General features: G+C 38.4%; 1 protein-coding gene across 4 annotated transcripts in view; it reads left to right on the forward strand.

Moving 5' to 3' along the window:
* STXBP4 (syntaxin binding protein 4) overlaps positions 1-16,587 on the forward strand; it is a 214,024-nt gene that overhangs the window by 184,550 nt on the left and 12,887 nt on the right. For 3 of the 4 annotated variants that reach the window (XM_060203767.1, XM_007531409.3, XM_060203768.1), the window contains one exon: positions 3,788-4,365. The exons of the other annotated variant lie outside the window; for it this stretch is intronic. In XM_060203767.1, coding sequence (XP_060059750.1) covers positions 3,788-3,902 — 115 coding nt within the window. In that variant the 3' untranslated portion in view covers positions 3,903-4,365. Of the gene's footprint in view, positions 1-3,787; positions 4,366-16,587 lie in introns of those variants that run through there. 4 annotated transcript variants of the gene reach the window in all.

Below are 16,587 nucleotides of genomic sequence, written 5' to 3' on the forward strand. Positions count from 1 at the left end.
GACCTGAGTGAAGACATTGCATATGTACCAGGCCTTGGCTCTGCAAAAGATAAAAGCATCTAAGGTTATTTGTTAACTTCTACTCTTTGCCGAGGACTTTACATGTACTGCCTGTGTTTTGGAAACATTGGTTCTGAATCTTTACAAAAGATCCACGTATAAGATATGCATATAAAGTATAGGATGCTATCTTTTTGTTGCCTGTTTTTTTTACTAGTGAGTACCTTTTGTAATTCCATATTTATTGCTTAGTGATAGATACATAGGTGAACGTAAAATTAATCAACTAATGTGCTATGATATTACTTTTGTATTTGGAGTCAAATTGGATATTGATTCATTGAGAAAAAGTGCTTAGTGAAGGTTTCTGACTAGGACACCTTTCTTGTGGAACTTTCTACATATTCATTGTTCAGTAGCTATAATCTTTTCTAGATCTCTTTTATTATTTTAAATCATCATTTTAAATCATCAGTGGAATGGAATTTCCACAGATGGCTCTTGTAACATTACAAGCATGAAGATTTTTAAGACAGAAAAACTTGCCCCCAAACTTATTCCATAAGGAAGTGTTCCTATTTTTCTTCTTTCTTTCGCCCTCAATAAGGGGAATTCATAAGGGAGGTAAATACTGATAATAATATAAATTAAAGCCCCAGCTTTGAAAGAGCATATTATAAATGGACAAGTAAGCATTAAATATACCAAAATTAAAAACTGTTTCCAGACTCTTTCATTAGGCTTTTTTCTTTTAGTCTTACACAGGTAGTCTGTACAGGACAGTATGTCCTGCCCTCCTTTCACCTTGCAGTGCTTTCTGACCCCTTAACGTTACACTAGTTACATTTAGTATTTCTTTAAGTAACTTCCAGTTTAGGCAGCCTCCAGCTTTACAAATGCCTTGAAAAAAAAGTTAACTTGTGCAGAATCAAATGCTTTAGTAAATTTAGCCCACGATAAGAAGTTCCATTAGACCATTTTAAAGAGATAATAGTAATGTGGATTACTGTTAAAAGAATAATGATTCTTTGTACCATTTAACCGTACTCTATATTTTGAAACTATAAAGATTTCTGGGTCTTTCCTACTTTCACCTTGATTCTTTTTTTTTTTTTTTAAGATTTTTTAAAAGGATTTTTATTTATTTATTCCCTTTTGTTGTCCTTGGTTTTTTTTTTTATTGTTGTAGTTATTGTTATTGATGCCATCCTTGTTGGATAGGACAGAGAGAAATGGAGAGAGGAGGAGAAGACAGAGACGGGGAGAGAAAGTTGGACACATGCAGACCTGCTTCACCACTTGTGAAGCGACTCCCTTGCAGATGGGGAGCTGGGGGCTCAAACCGGGATCCTTACACTGGTCCTTGTGCTTTGCACCTCCTGTGCTTAACCCACTGTGCTACCGCCCGACTCCCTTCATCTTGATTTTTAAATAACTTAAAAATTATTTTGGCCCACCGAGAAACTATTGATCTTCCATAGAAAATGCATTTCTTGATGGATGGGGGTAGACAGCATAATGGTTATACAAATAGACTCACATACCTGAGGCCTTTGCACCTCCATAAACCAGAGCTAAGCAGTGCTCTGGTAAAAATAAGAAACAAAAAGGTACAAACAAAAACAGAAAATGCGTTTCTAATATTTATACCAAGAAGTAGAACCATTTGTGTGGGAGAGGGAGCCTGTGGACAAACTTTAGAATATAGGATTGAAAAGAAACCAAATCCAGTAATTGCAATAAAAAAATAAGAATTATATTAAGTCCAGCATTTTCAGTGATTATATTCAACAACCAATAAAATAAGTGTATTTTTCTGGTAGTTCCCAAATTGTGCTCTATGGAACATAGAGCTCCATATATTAATTTTGCTAATACTTTTGGAGAATCATGGAGTACAGAATTATTTTATTTATTTATTTATTTATTCTTTTTGTTGCCCTTGTTTTTTTTTTTTTATTGTTGTAGTTATTATTGATGTCGTTGTTGGATAGGACAGAGAGAAATGAAGAGAGGAGGGGAAGACAGAGAGGGGGAGAGAAAGACAGACACCTGCAGACCTGACACTGTGGAGTCACTGTGAAGTGACTCCCCTGCAGGTGGGGAGCCGGGGGCTCGAACTGGGATCCTTCCGCTGGTCCTTGTGCTTAGCGCCACCTGCGCTTAGCCCGCTGTGCTACCTACCGCCCAACTCCCGGAGTACAGAATTCTTATAGTAACGATACCTTCTTAACTATCTCTACTAATATATCTATCTGTATTAGTGTATCTCAGACTTACCTGACCATAGAATTTCCTTCTTCATGCAAGTTTAAAAAAAATACTTGGAATATGCTTTAAATATATTATCTTCTACTTTAAAAGTTACTTTCAGACCTACAATCTTATTTAATTCTCCCCAGTGTTAGCTTTCACTTACACGTTATCTAAGACATGGTATAATTTCTGAGGTTCAGGGAGTCCAGCGGTAGCGCAGCAGGTTAAATGCATTTGGCGCAAAGCGCAAGGACCAACATCAGGATCCCGGTTCAAGCCCCCGGCTCCCCACTTGCAGGGGAGTCACTTTACAAGCAGTGAAGCAGGTCTGCTGGTGTCTATCTTTCTCTCTTCCTCTATGTCTTCCCCTCCTCTCTCGATTTCTCCCTGTCCTATCTAACAACAACATCAATAACAACAATAATAACTACAACAAAACAAGGGCAACAGAAGGGAATAAATAAATATATATAAAAAATTTCTCAGTTTCAGTTGGGTAGGCTAAAAGTGGAGGAAATCTGAGGATGAATAAAGGCAACCGGGTAAACCAGGACTAGAAAGAATATCTAGGGAAATGAAACTAATCATTCCAATTTCAAAAACTGCCATCTACCTAAAAGCCCAGCAGACAGGAAATCCGGCCAGTTGAAGATTCAAACTGAGAAGACTAGGTCTGAGAAACTATGTCCACCATGTAGGGCCACACTTTCCAGCATTTCAACACTCGTATAGATCTCTATACATCCTTCCTTATCTCTGCTTTTGTACTTGCTTGAAATGCCTAGTCATTTGTTCTGGTCTGGGGACATGCTAGGCACCACAAAATTAAGGATATGTAGTTTTCAAGGAGATTCATATGCAGAATTATGATGCCTAAAAATAAACAGGTATGGAAGGCAGTATAGTTAGAGAGAAAGCCAGGGACACAGATTGGAGGAATTTGAGGGAGATTTGCCTCTTTAGGGTTAGTATAAGGTAACTAGATAAACAAGATGGGAGGAAGGAATAAGGCTTTATATATATATATATATACATATACTATGGAGTATGTATTTAATCCAGAAGGCTTTAGTTGGCACTGAATTTTTAGCAGGTGAGCAACAGTGTATGGTTTATGATTTAGAAAGATCTCTTGGCTGGAATGGAGAATGAATTAGAAAAGAACTGGAACAGAAGCAGAGAGACAAGCTATTTTAGTGACCCAGTCTATAACCCTGGAAAAGGAAAGGAAGGAAAAGACTCCAGAGATGTTACAGGACGTGCTGACTGACTGAATGTCAGGTGAGAAAAAGAGAGGAATCAGTGATGACGCATTCTTCTACATAACTTTTTTTTTTTTACCTCGAGAAGAAAAATATTTTTTGTTGAACTTTAGAATATGTCTAAGGCTTATTAAAACTTTTGGATCCAGTTCCAATTGCTTATCACAAGGAACTGCAACAGAGTGGAAACAATGTCACTAGGCTCAGTGCTTGCATGGATGGGTAGGACAGCCTTTCAGATTGTAATTGCATTCCTTGTTCTTCTCAAGTCACGTAACACAGACCACATCCTGGATCCACCCTGTGATGAGTGCACTGAACCTGTCTTGCTCAGAGGAGAATGAAGAGGACTTCTTCAGAGACCTTCCTGACCAGAAGAGTTAATGGTTTCCTGTACAAAGCTGAGCTCTGTGGTCTTCCATCATCTCAATCTACGTAGATGGCTCTAAGATGCAACAGTTCAAAATAGGAGTGAAAACACACTACTTACTGAAGTTGTGACATGGGAACTCTGGATTTTTGTAAAGCTTTTTGACAAAACTGTATACTTATTATACTAATTATCACTACAGCAGCTCTTTAAGAATAATTTAATCATAGGTTTTGAAATCATATGTCACTAAATTTTATAGTATGTATACTTGTGTCATCTATAGTTAGATCTTTGTAATTTCATATATACTTTTTTATGGTGTCAGATGCAATGGTTTTTGTAATTAAGTCTTGGAAAATTCTGTGAACATAGTGTAACACTTCCTTTATTTGATAATTCACTGACCTTTTATATCTGTATCTGATTTAAGCAAACATTTGGAGGTTTCATAAAGATCATATTTAGACAGCTATCTCACAGGCTCCTGTATACAGCTTAAACATTTATAGGAGTTTCAAATTTACCAAGTGATTCTCAAATACTGTTTTATTTAAATGGTACAACATGCCTGTTTCAGATTCAATGGGCACTTTTATTTTTGTTTTTCAGTTAGGAAAATAGTGGTTCAGGGAACCAAAGTGCTTTGCCCAAGAGTTGAGACTCACACCTCAGTCTTCTTAAATGTCTAGTCCCCTTTCCACTGCCTCCTGCTGTGGAAGATCACAGCCCAGCACACAGGGGTCCATGGTGGTTCTATTGATGCAGCTGAGCCCCACAGCTGTGCACTCCAGTGGCTGCAGATTCAAGAGACACCTCTGCCTTGTGTTTGACACAAACCCCACTGCTCTCCTAAAATCCCTCCCCCCTTTCTTGGCCCCAAACTCTCACCAAGTAGGAATATCGTTTTGTGATGCTTCCACAGCGCTTTTCTAGCATCTCTCATCTTTGTAAAGGGACTGGTTCATATCATTGATTTTGTTTTTTCCCTGCCCAGTTTGCCCTTGCCAGAAGGAACATTTAAGAATTGTCGATGAGAAGAGGGTATCTGGGATCTCCTCTGTTAGCAAAAGAGACACCCTTGAATTCTGCTCTGAGTTCAAGACTGACTTCATTATTGCTAATACCATCCTCCAAACTGATTATACATTTGCATTTGAATTTTGTTTTCAGGACCTATTTATTTACTTAATGAGAATGAGAATGTGTGTGTGTGTGTGTGTGTGTGTGTGTGTGTGTGTGTAAGAGCGGGTGAGGGTAATAGGAGAAGGGAGAACCAGAGTATCCCTCTGGCATATACAATAACAAGAATAGAATTTGTGACCTCACATATGCAAGTCCTATGTGCCACTCTCCTGGCCACTGATTCTACCACTGTACCACCTCCCTGGCCACTGATTCTTTTTTCAATCTTTATATTATTGTAAGGGTGCTACAAGACCGTTTTAGGAAGGAATATGGAGTTCAATTGTCAAAGTTTTTCTCAGTTTAATACTTTAAATGGGGAAATTAAGGGTGGAATAGGGAGAGAGTCATTTTAGTGACCTCCTTGGGTCCTTTTCCTCTTTCCTCCACCCCTCGTCTTTCCCTTCTTCCATACCATCTCTCTCTTTCTCTACCTCTGAAATACAAATAGGAAAAGGGAACTCAGAACTTTCAGGTTCTGGAAGGAACTATGAGAATGGCCTGCTTCAGAGATTATAAAAAAAATCTCTTGGTGAAAAAGATTCATTTTCCAAATAAATTTTTTATGGTGAAGTCCAGTATATCAAATAGATTGTTTTAGTATTGCTACTGTGCTTGAAACAAAGAGGACTGGAGCCCAACTAAGTAGCCCAAAGCAAAGCTATGCAGAACTAGAGGTCTTCAGAATATAGTGTAAGTTACAGTGTATAACATTTTCTAGAAAAGTAAGCTGAGAGTCTGAGTTCACAGTGATTTAATGGCCAGGTTGAGACTAGACCTGGATCCTAAGTCACCTACTCTACTCAACTGTATATACTGTTTAATAGGTATAATACACACACACACACACACACACACACACACACACACACACACACACACACTGTACTCATCCATGTACTACTGAATATATCTGGCATTTGAATAATAGCATGAAGTCAAATCTTGTCTGATAGGTAGTCATTAGTTTTAGAAAAGTTTCAGAGGGGCCAGGTGGTGGTGTACCTGGTTGAGTGCACATGTTACAATGCACAAGGACCCAGGTTCAAGCCCCTGGTCCCCACCTGCAGGGGGAAAGCTTTGCAAGTAGTAAAGCAGAGCTGCAGGTGTCTCTCTTTCTCTCTCCCTCTCTATCTCGATTTATGACTGTCTCTATCCAATAAATAAAGATAATTAAAAAGTAAAATAAAAAGAATGACTTAAAAAAAAAAGAAGAAAAGTTTCAGAATGACTGGACACCTGTTTTTCTCCTGACAGCTATTTGAATATTAGGAGTTTGTAGTGAGACAAATTTTGAGAGAAGTCCCTGAAGGAGCTTTCTGCTTGTGTCCTCCAGAGGTGAGTGAGATTCTTAAACACCTGAAATCACATTTGTTAAGTTAGTATTCATAACTGTGAATGCACAGATGTTGTTGCTGTTGCCATATTAGTGGTATGAATTTTGCCTCCCCTTGCTGAGAATGTTTTTTATGACTTGTTACTAGTAAGGAAGGCACAAGAGGAGATGTGAGAGTGACCTGAGATCAAGGTTCTCAAGCACACAACTCACTTGAGACACCTCATTACAAACTTTGTTGTCTGTGCCACGTTCCCCCCCCCCCGCTTCTCTAATAAAGAACTAGAACAATTAAAATGTTGTTTGTTGAATATTTTGTGCTACGCACCATGATAACTGTATATATCATTTCATTATCTTCTTTTAATATCCCTGTCAGATGGAAGCAGTAGTTATATCACTACCTAATGGAAAAAAAAAAAAGTTCAGAGAGAAATAGGAATCTTTACCTAAGTGTCACATAGCTCCTGTGTGTACAAGCTGGAGTTTAAGGCTGGTCTCAGAGGTTCCATTGTCTAAACCAATGTGCACAGCTGCTTAGATTGATTGTGTATAATACCAGGGCCAAGTTTACAAAAAGGCAGATTCCAATTCCGTGGGATAAAGAATCTTCTTGGAATTAGAGCTCATCAGAAGATGATAGTTCAGATTTTGAAGTTATAAAAGTCAGTGTTCTTCTGTCCTAAATTTATTATTACTTTGCTGAAGAGTGACCAAGGTTTGCTAAAATATTTACAGAGCACCAACAACGTGTCAAACACTGTACTAAATAGTGTGATGAAGTAGTTCTGCTCAAGAGTTGGTTTAAAAGCAAAATAAGCTTCTCAGAACTGGGTGATGGCACACCTGGTAGAACATACACATTACAGTGTGCAAGGAACCAGGTTCAAGCCCATGATCCCACCTGCAGAGTACAAGCTTTATCAGCAGTGAGGCAGTAATACAGATGTCTCCCTTTCTCCCTCTCTGGTTCACCCTCCCCTCTCAATTTTTTTTTGATGAGTTATTTTACTCAAAAGTAACAGATTGTTAAGCAGCTTTTGGTTTTTCTTAATATATTGTGTTCCTTTTCTCATTTCAATACATAGGTGAATGTTGATTTCATATGTATCTATAAAATATGACTGTCCATAGAGTTCATTTATGTAGTCAGATATCTATTGGTGAATACTTAGAATGTTTTATGCTTTTTTTCTATTTCAAACAGTATCACAGCGAACACTTGTATTCATTAAATTCTGTTTCTCAGATTTTTGTGAACTCTTTTGCCAATATGTCAGTAGCTCCAATGTATTCAGACAAGTCAGTCACTAGCAAGAAAACTTATTTGTAAGGGTTCCTGCTTTGCCATGTGTGCACCCCAGGTTCAAGCCCTGGGGGAGTTTTAGTACTGTGGTGTCTTTGCCTCTTCTCTTCTGTCTCTGTATTCATCTGAAAAAAAAATGTTAACCCAGAATGATACCCCAACAACAACCAAAAAAAAGGGCAAGTTTATTTTAATTATGACATACATTTATAAATTCTCTGTGAAAAATAAGATCAACTCACACTACCAGTAATATATAAGAGGCTTTTTATCCTTTATCTTTTAAGACATTTTTAGCCCAAAGACTGCCAATAGCTTTTCTGATGGTCTTTATTTCTGCAGTTGTTTAAGGGCCTCATATGTTTTCATCACTAGGTTTTGGTGTTCCTTAGTATCAGACTGACTTGTTGTATATAGGAAAGTCTAACAGTGACTAATTCACAACATGTTGAACATACTATCACTATAATCTCTCTACTTGAAAATATTCATCTTTTTGGGCCAGGTGGCGGTGCACCTAGTTGAGCATATACATTACAATGAGCAAAGACCCAGACTCAAGCTCCGCCTCCCTTTTTCTTCTTCCTCCTCAATTTCTCCATGAATCTATCCAATAAATAAGAAAATATTGTCTTTTTTCTACCTTATTCATAGCAGTGGTAAGGGACTGACTTTTAAATGAGCTATCTTGGACAGAGGCCCTTAGTAAAATGCAAAATTTACTAAAAACTGATCTAGAGATGGTTTGAGCCACAGTTTACCCATCTGCATGATGAGGTTAGCATTCCCCTGCTTCTCGTGAACCAATTCAATCCAACACACATTTCCTGAACAACTACTAACTGATAAGCAGGAGTTAAGGTCATTAGCTAACCATACTGAATAGTACTGATTCCCAAATCAAGAAACTCATTACTGAACACCTTTTCCCTTTGGTTTTTTTCTCTTAAGACTTTCATTTTTCTGTAAAGGACATAATTGTTTGTTTAGAATAGAGGCCTCATTAAACTCTGTTAAACTTGAGCAATTCCAAAATAATACTAACACCCCTGGATTGGAAGTGAAAGAAAAGAAACATACTGTATGAAGGGCCCTCCAATAACAAATAGTCACCAGCTATAAAAACACAAAGTCAAATGATACTTTCACAAAGTGTTTGCAAAATTAGAAAATGTTATCATTTTCCTAGGGTGAAATACTTCAATTTTGTCTGCTAAGTGAAATGTAGTTTTCATAAAGGTCAACAAACCTGAATTTTACAATATAGAGAACAGGAAAAATTGAACTACGATTAAAACTTGACACTATTTCATATAATTTTGAGAGGATAAAATTTTTACAGAATGTACTTGTGGATCTTAACTTCGGAAGTAAAATACCCAAGATGTTTTCTCTACAGCTATCCATATGTGATATCATTGTGCCTGGATGCTGGTTATATAAATACTAAATACAATTCTGTACTTCTTTATCTGATTATTTCAACTGAACTAAGACACTTTTGCTAATATTTTGTAAGTTCAATTTTTACTTTGGGGACATCTGAGGAACAATAAAATCATTAGTAGTTCTTACCCACCTACCTGTGCCCATTCCCCCACCACCAAATTGTTTTTTTCTTTTTTTTAATAGGGAGATTAATGTTTCACAGTACAGTTGTTGGCACTGGGTACAATTTCCCAACTTGCCATAATCATCCTTCTCTTTCCAGCTTCTCTCACTTAACACTGTTCCTTTAAGCACCATTCAAGATGAGGTGAAGAAGGTGACTTCATCATTCTTAATAATTGAATAGTACCCTATTGTGTATTTATACCACAGCTTTCTTAGCCACTCATCTGTTGGACACCTAGGTTGCTTCCAAGTTTGGGCTATTACAAATTGTGCTGCTGTGTACTTAGGTATACACAAATCTCTAGATGGGTGTGTTGTTTCCTTAGGATATATCCCCAGGAGAGATATTGCCAGATCATAGGGTAGGTCCATTTCTAGTCTTCTGAGAGTTCTCTAATCTTGTCTCCACAGGAGTTGGACTAATTTATATTCCCACCTGCAGTGTAAATGTGTTCCTTTACACCCCCCCACCAAACCTCTTTAACATTTGTTGTTAGTATCCTTTCTGATGTATGATATTCTCACAAGAATGAAGAGTTACTATCTTTCTATTACTTCACCTTATTTCTTTTACTTTATTTGTTGATTTCTATTTATTTACTTATTATTTCTTTTCCTTTATAACTGTAGTAATATAGACGGAGCAGAGACACACCTGCTCTGAGCCCACATGTTACCAAGTACTGGGATGAGAGTTCAAACCCCTGGTCCTCATATGTAGGAGAAAGTCTCTTGAGTAGTGAAACAGCTGCAAGTGTCTCTCTTTTATCCTTCTCTGTCTCCCATCCCCTCTCAATTTCTGTCTGTCCTATCTTATAAAAAATGACAAGAAAAGAACAATGTAGTAAGAATGTAATGTAACTCCATGAGAACAATAGTATCCTTATGAAATAGGATAGTGTCATTCACATAGTAGGTACTCAGTGTATACATGCCAAACTAAATGTATCATGCGTTGTATGTAACTAAGGCTTGGTTCCCATTTTAACTCTACTGCCCTTGTATAAATTTATTCACACAAACACAATTGCTATTAGATGCCAGACATTTTGTTAAGTACTAGGAACACAATACATAATAAATGTGAACATAGCCCTCATGTGATTTATATTTTATGTGAAGAACATTTGGCAGAAATTAACCAAAGCTTTTTCCACTTAGTTTCTTTCTCCTCTTTCTTTATTCCATATTTGAACTTCTAGTACATTTAATGTTCATTGCCTCAAGAAAGGGGTGTAATATTTAAAAGCAATGAAACACATACTCCCTTAAGTTTCAAAAGACTGGTTCCTAAAAGACCAGAAAAGATACATATTTTAGACCAAAGAATTGAATATAATAAAGCAAGACTTGTCTAGTCCCTGTTTAGGAAATAAGTCTGAATGTGAGGTTGGAAATAAGAACAAAAATGTTGGTACCCCAGATCAGATCGACGGGGTTTATAGTTAACAATATTTATGTACTTTTCCCATTTTGGGGAGCTACTCTCTTCCCTGATCCAGCTTTCTGGTCCTTTTTCCAACTGTGACACCGTCCCCTCAGACAATAGCTTAGGTCACTTGCATATTAGATGTCAGACGTAAGCAAAATCTAATAAATCCATGGGCCTCCTGGAATATTCCTAAAGTAGGCATAATAGCTTTTTCCAAAATGGAGACCCCCAAATCTCCATCCACAATATCCTTGTCTTTAGGTTCATGATTAGTCAATAATTTGCTCAGCTTTCTATCTTAACTTTTTTTCAGTCACCAGGTTCCAGATGCTACCATCATGTCAGCTGGACTTCCTAGGGCAAATGACCCCACCAGTGTGTCCTAGAGCCCCCCCTCCCAGATCCTAGGGAAAGAGAGAGACAGGCTGGTAGTATAGATCAACCTCTCAATGCCCATGTTCAGTGGGGAAGCAATTACAGAAGCCAGACCTTCCACCTTCTACATCCCACAATGACCTTGGGTCCATTCTCCCAGAGTTTTAAAGAATAGGAAAACTTATCTTCCTCTCCTCCTCTCTGTCTTCCCCTCCTCTCTCCATTTCTCTCTGTCCTATCCAATAACGACAACAACAATAATAACTACAACAATAAAACAACAAGGGCAACAAAAGGGAATAAATAAATAAAATAAATATTTTAAAAAAATGGGAGTCGGGCTGTAGCGCAGCGGGTTAAGTGCAGGTGGCGCAAAGCACAAGGACCAGCATAAGCATCCCGGTTCGAACCCCGGCTCCCCACCTGCAGGGGAGTCACTTCACAGGCGGTGAAGCAGGTCTGCAGGTGTCTATCTTCCTCTCCTCCTCTCTGTCTTCCCCTCCTCTCTCCATTTCTCTCTGTCCTATCCAATAACGACAACAACAATAATAACTACAACAATAAAACAACAAGGGCAACAAAAGGGAATAAATAAATAAAATAAATATTAAAAAAAAAAGAATAGGAAAACTATCAGGGGAGGGAATGATATATGGAGTTCTGGTGGCAGGAATTGTACCCCTCTTTTCCTATGGTTTTGTCAGTGTTTCCATTTTATAAATAAAAACTAAAAAAAAAATGTTGGTAGGACTAAGAGAATAGGCTTTGCCCCAACTCCTGGAATATTATCCTGGGAGCAGTACAAGCTCAATTATACTTCTTGCTTTGTGAAACTGCTCCTTTTTTTTCGTTCAGACAAAAAAAAAAATTAAACAGGGAGAGGGAGAGAGACCACAGCATTAGCTCTTCCTCCAGTGTTGTGGCATTCCCATGTGGTAGAGGCCTCAAACTTGGCCTACTGAGATGGCAGAGTACATACTGTATCTGGTAAAATATCTCTCTGAACCCTATGCTTATTGGTTTTCAATGCAGAGGAGGCATATTCTCCACTGAAAATGATCAGTAGTGTTTCAAGGCAATTAGGACCTTGGGCAGTTTAACTAAGTTTCCTTCAGCTTAATGAGATTCAAATCGGAAGACGAGATTGATTTCCATGAACCCAAAGGTATCACCCAAGTAGCAGGAAAACCCACTGAACCTAGGAGAGGGTCTCTTCCATTCAGTTCACATGGCCTCTCAAATGTAGTTTGTACAATGACATCAGACCATACAAACCCAGAGTACCTTGGCCTCCAGGACATTAGCAAGAACTTCAAAAAGCAAGCACAATTGATTGAGATTAGTATTAATGAAAATTATCTTCCCTTCTGGTATGGCTTCCTCATAGAGAGGAAGTATAGAGTCCTATAGAGTAACACTTTGGGCCTTTGTGTGCTTCTACACTCTCAGGCTATGACTTCCATACATGGCAACTTTGGGATAAAAAGCAAGATCTGTACTGTTTCTAGAACATTTTTTTCAGGTATTTACTTTTTTGTTTTATTTATAAAAGGAAACACCGACAAAAACCATAGGATAAAAGGGGTACAACTCCACACAATTCCCACCACCAGAACTCCATATCCCATCCCATCCCTGGAGAGTTTCCCTATTCTTTATCCCTCTGAGAGTATGGACCCAGTGTCATAATGGGATGCAGACGGTGGAAGGTTTGGCTTCTGTAATTGCTTCTCCACTGAACATGGGTATTGATAGGTCGATCCATACTCCCAGCCTGTCTCTCTTTCCCTAGTGGAGCGCGGATCTGAAGAAGCGGGGCTCCAGGATACATTGGTGGGGTTGTCTGCCCAGGGAGGTCTGGTTGGCATCATGTTAGCATCTGGAACTTGGTGGCTGAAAAGAGAGTTATCATATAAAGCCAAACAAATCAATGGGGTTTAGAGTCAACAATATTTATACACCTTTCTCATATTTGGGAGCTACCCTCTTCCTTGATCCAGCTTTCTGGTCCTTTTTCCAGCTATGACATCATCTCCCCAGACAATAACTTGGATCCACCTGCATATCAGATGTCAGGCTCAGAAAAAAAAAAAAACTAGTCTAGTCATGGGCCCTTTGGAATATAACTAAAATAGGACTACTATCTACAAAATGGAGACACCCCCCCCAACTCTTCATCTGAACTATTCCTTTAGGAATAGGTTTAGGTTTATGATTAGACATTTACTTTTTGCCCCAGGCAAACTCTACTTGTTTTTCAGGTCTCATTTATTATGTGGAGAGTTGCACTGTACACAATCCACCTTTTTTTTTTTTTCTGCCACACCTATTCCTATCAGTTTACCTGCCACATTTCTGTCAGGTTTATGTTTCTGTGACACTTTTTTTTTGGTTTTTTTATTGTTGTTTGTTTGTTTGGGTTTTTTTCCTCTTATAATTGGATAATTCCCTAGCACCTGCCATTATCTTCCAATGCCTTTCACTTTGTCCTCCAGCCTCATTTCTCATCCCCAACATACTCAGTCTGTTCACTCTGGGGAACTTCTTATTCTTTCAGAGAATCTTTTTTCAACCTTCAAGATACCACTTTCATTTTATCTTGTCCATGAAGATTTTGATGCATGCCACCTTCTGGCTTGTCCATTGTTGCTATGGTGTGTCTGTATCTAGAATCTTGGAGGTGAGGTAAACAGAGAATTCTCCCTCTAAATTATATTTATTTATTTATTTTGGATAGAGACAACCAGAAATCAAGAGGAAAGGGGGTGATAGAGAGGGAGAGAGACAGAGAGACACCTGCTTCACCACTGTGTAACATATAACATGTGCGCTCAACCAAGTGTGCCACCACCCGGCCCCAAGAATTCTCCCTCTAAAGTCCTACTCCTGCCCTCATTACTTTGCACCTTTGAATAAAACTTTTGATTGCACTATACTTGCAGTTATCTTGGGAATGAAATGGAGCTCTGTCTCTCTCCTACTGGACTTTTGCCTCTTAAGTGTGTATGTGTTTATGTATATATTCGCACATGTTCAGTTTCACCCATCCAAGGTTGACTTTTTTCATTGAAAAGGAGACCAAGACTCCCAGCATCAGAGCTCTGGCACTCCCATGCAGTGCCTGAGTTGGAACCTGAATCACATGCATGGCGAGGTATGTACCCTACCTGGTGAACCCTCTGTCTGGATCCTGACATATTATTTTTATCTCTTATACAAGATATGGTACAATAACCAATTAATATTTCCAGAATAAATATCAAATGTGATTTGTTATATTCAAATGCTCTTTGAGCTGTTTTCTGTTTCTGGTTAAAAAAAAAAGTAAACAAAAATGAAAATGAGATAGGAGTTAACTAAGCATGTCTGTAATAACTAGATCTCCTAATGTAAGAACATTATAGTAGATCTTATTGAAAGGATATGCCGCTTCAGCTTGGTTGTAAAACCCACAATATGGTAACAGTGGGTAGATTGTAAAGCACATATTTAAATATTGTTGATTTGCACAGAGGTTTTTTTTTTTTAAAAAAAATACAACAGAATGATTTTGGTACAGAAAAGTAGAGAAAACTTCAAAACAAAATACAAGGTTATTGCATTTCAAGGCAACAGCATTCAAACTTCTGTTCATATAGGTTAATTAATCATGTTGGTGAGGAATTGATTTGGCACAAGAGAGCTGTGTATTGCCACAGTACTCTGAAAGTGTAGAAATTACCCCATCTATAACTAAGCCCACTGGAATTGCTTGGTTGTTGCTATTTCACAATGGAGAAATTTATCTTTCATCAGCAAAATACAGGAATGTAAGATGGGAAGACAAGACAAAATAGATGAATAATAAAGCTACCTTGGCATATAGACAGTTTAGGTTGGGTATTTCTCTAGAATTGGTTGTGAAGATGTTTGTGGCAAGAATCAATTTCTGGGGAGCCGGGGCAGTAGCACAGTGGGTTAAGCACATGGGACGCGAAGCCCAAGGACTGGCATAAGGATCCCGGTTCCCCACCTGCAGGGGAGTCGCTTCACAGCAGGGGAGTCCCCACCTGCTCCCTACCTGCAGGGGAGTCACTTCACAGGCAGTGAAGCAGTTCTGCAGGTGTTTATCTTTCTCTCCCCCTCTCTGTCTTCCCCTCCTCTCTCCTTTTCTCTCTGTCCTATCTAACAACGACATTAATAACAACAATAATAATAACTACAACAACAATGAAAAACAAGGGCAGCAAAAGGAAAAATAAATATATATATGAATCAATTTCTGTTTGAGCATTACAAGTCATGCAAATAATCAATGAATTCAAACAAATGATGCATTTTAGCATAGAAAAACAAGTCATCACTTTTCTGATAGCCCAATATATAATCTTGTAGGCACACACACAAAAGAGAAACTGACAACAAATTAAATGCATGGATTACCTCTCTGTATGGTAAAGATGCTTTTTTCTTCTTATTGTCACCAGAGTTTTACTGCTTTTGGCTGATTTTTAAAAATATTTTTATTTATTATTGGATAAAGACAAAGAAATTGAAAGGGGAGGGAGAAACAGACACCTGCAGCTGTGCTTCACCATGTGCAAAGCTTTCCCCCTGCAGGTGGGGATCAGGGGCTTGAACCTGCGTCCATGTGCACTTTAATGTGTGCACTTAACCAAGTGCTCCACTGCCTGGCTCCCATTTGGTTGTCTTTTTTAGTGAGGAAGAAAGATGGAAAGAGGAGTCCCCCCAGCTTCCCCCGAGTACTCCCATGTGCAGAACAGAGGAGATTCAGACTTGGGTCAAACACATGGCAAAGCAGTCACGCTTCCAGATTAATAATCTAGTTGTCCAAGAATGTAATATAAGGAAAATAGGAACTGAGTTGTGTGCGCACATAATGAGTGTACATATATGACTTATATATCATATATGAATATCTACATCACCCATGCTTACATGCATATATATCTACACTTTGGAGTAATACAAAATATTTAATAATTAAATTCTACGAATTTGAAACAGATTACCAAACAGGTGTTTCCTCAATCACTGATGGAACTCCTGCTTGAGCCACAGAAACTAGAATATCTCTTTGTGAACTTGCCTCAGTTTTTTACGATGTTACTAGTATTGCTCATTGACTATACCCCTTAGGCCTTTGTAAATACCATTTACTGTACCTGATTAGTATTTCACCAGATTTAGACACCATCAACTATAGGAGCCTCCATTATTTTATGTATCACTAAAAAAGAGTAAGAAAATATATTTAGGGAGCTGAGCGGTAGCACAGCCAGTTAAGCGCACATGGCGCAAAGCGCGAGGACCAGCATAGGAATCCCGGTTTGAGCCCCAGCCTCCCCACCTGCTGCGGGGTGGCTTCACAAGTGGTGAAGAGGGTCTGCAGGTGTCTATTTTTATTTCCTCTTCTCTGTATTCTGATCCTCTCTCTATTTCTCTTTATCC

The sequence above is a fragment of the Erinaceus europaeus genome, chromosome 12 (genome assembly GCF_950295315.1).
Source record: "Erinaceus europaeus chromosome 12, mEriEur2.1, whole genome shotgun sequence".
NCBI classification, from domain to species: Eukaryota; Metazoa; Chordata; class Mammalia; order Eulipotyphla; family Erinaceidae; genus Erinaceus; species Erinaceus europaeus.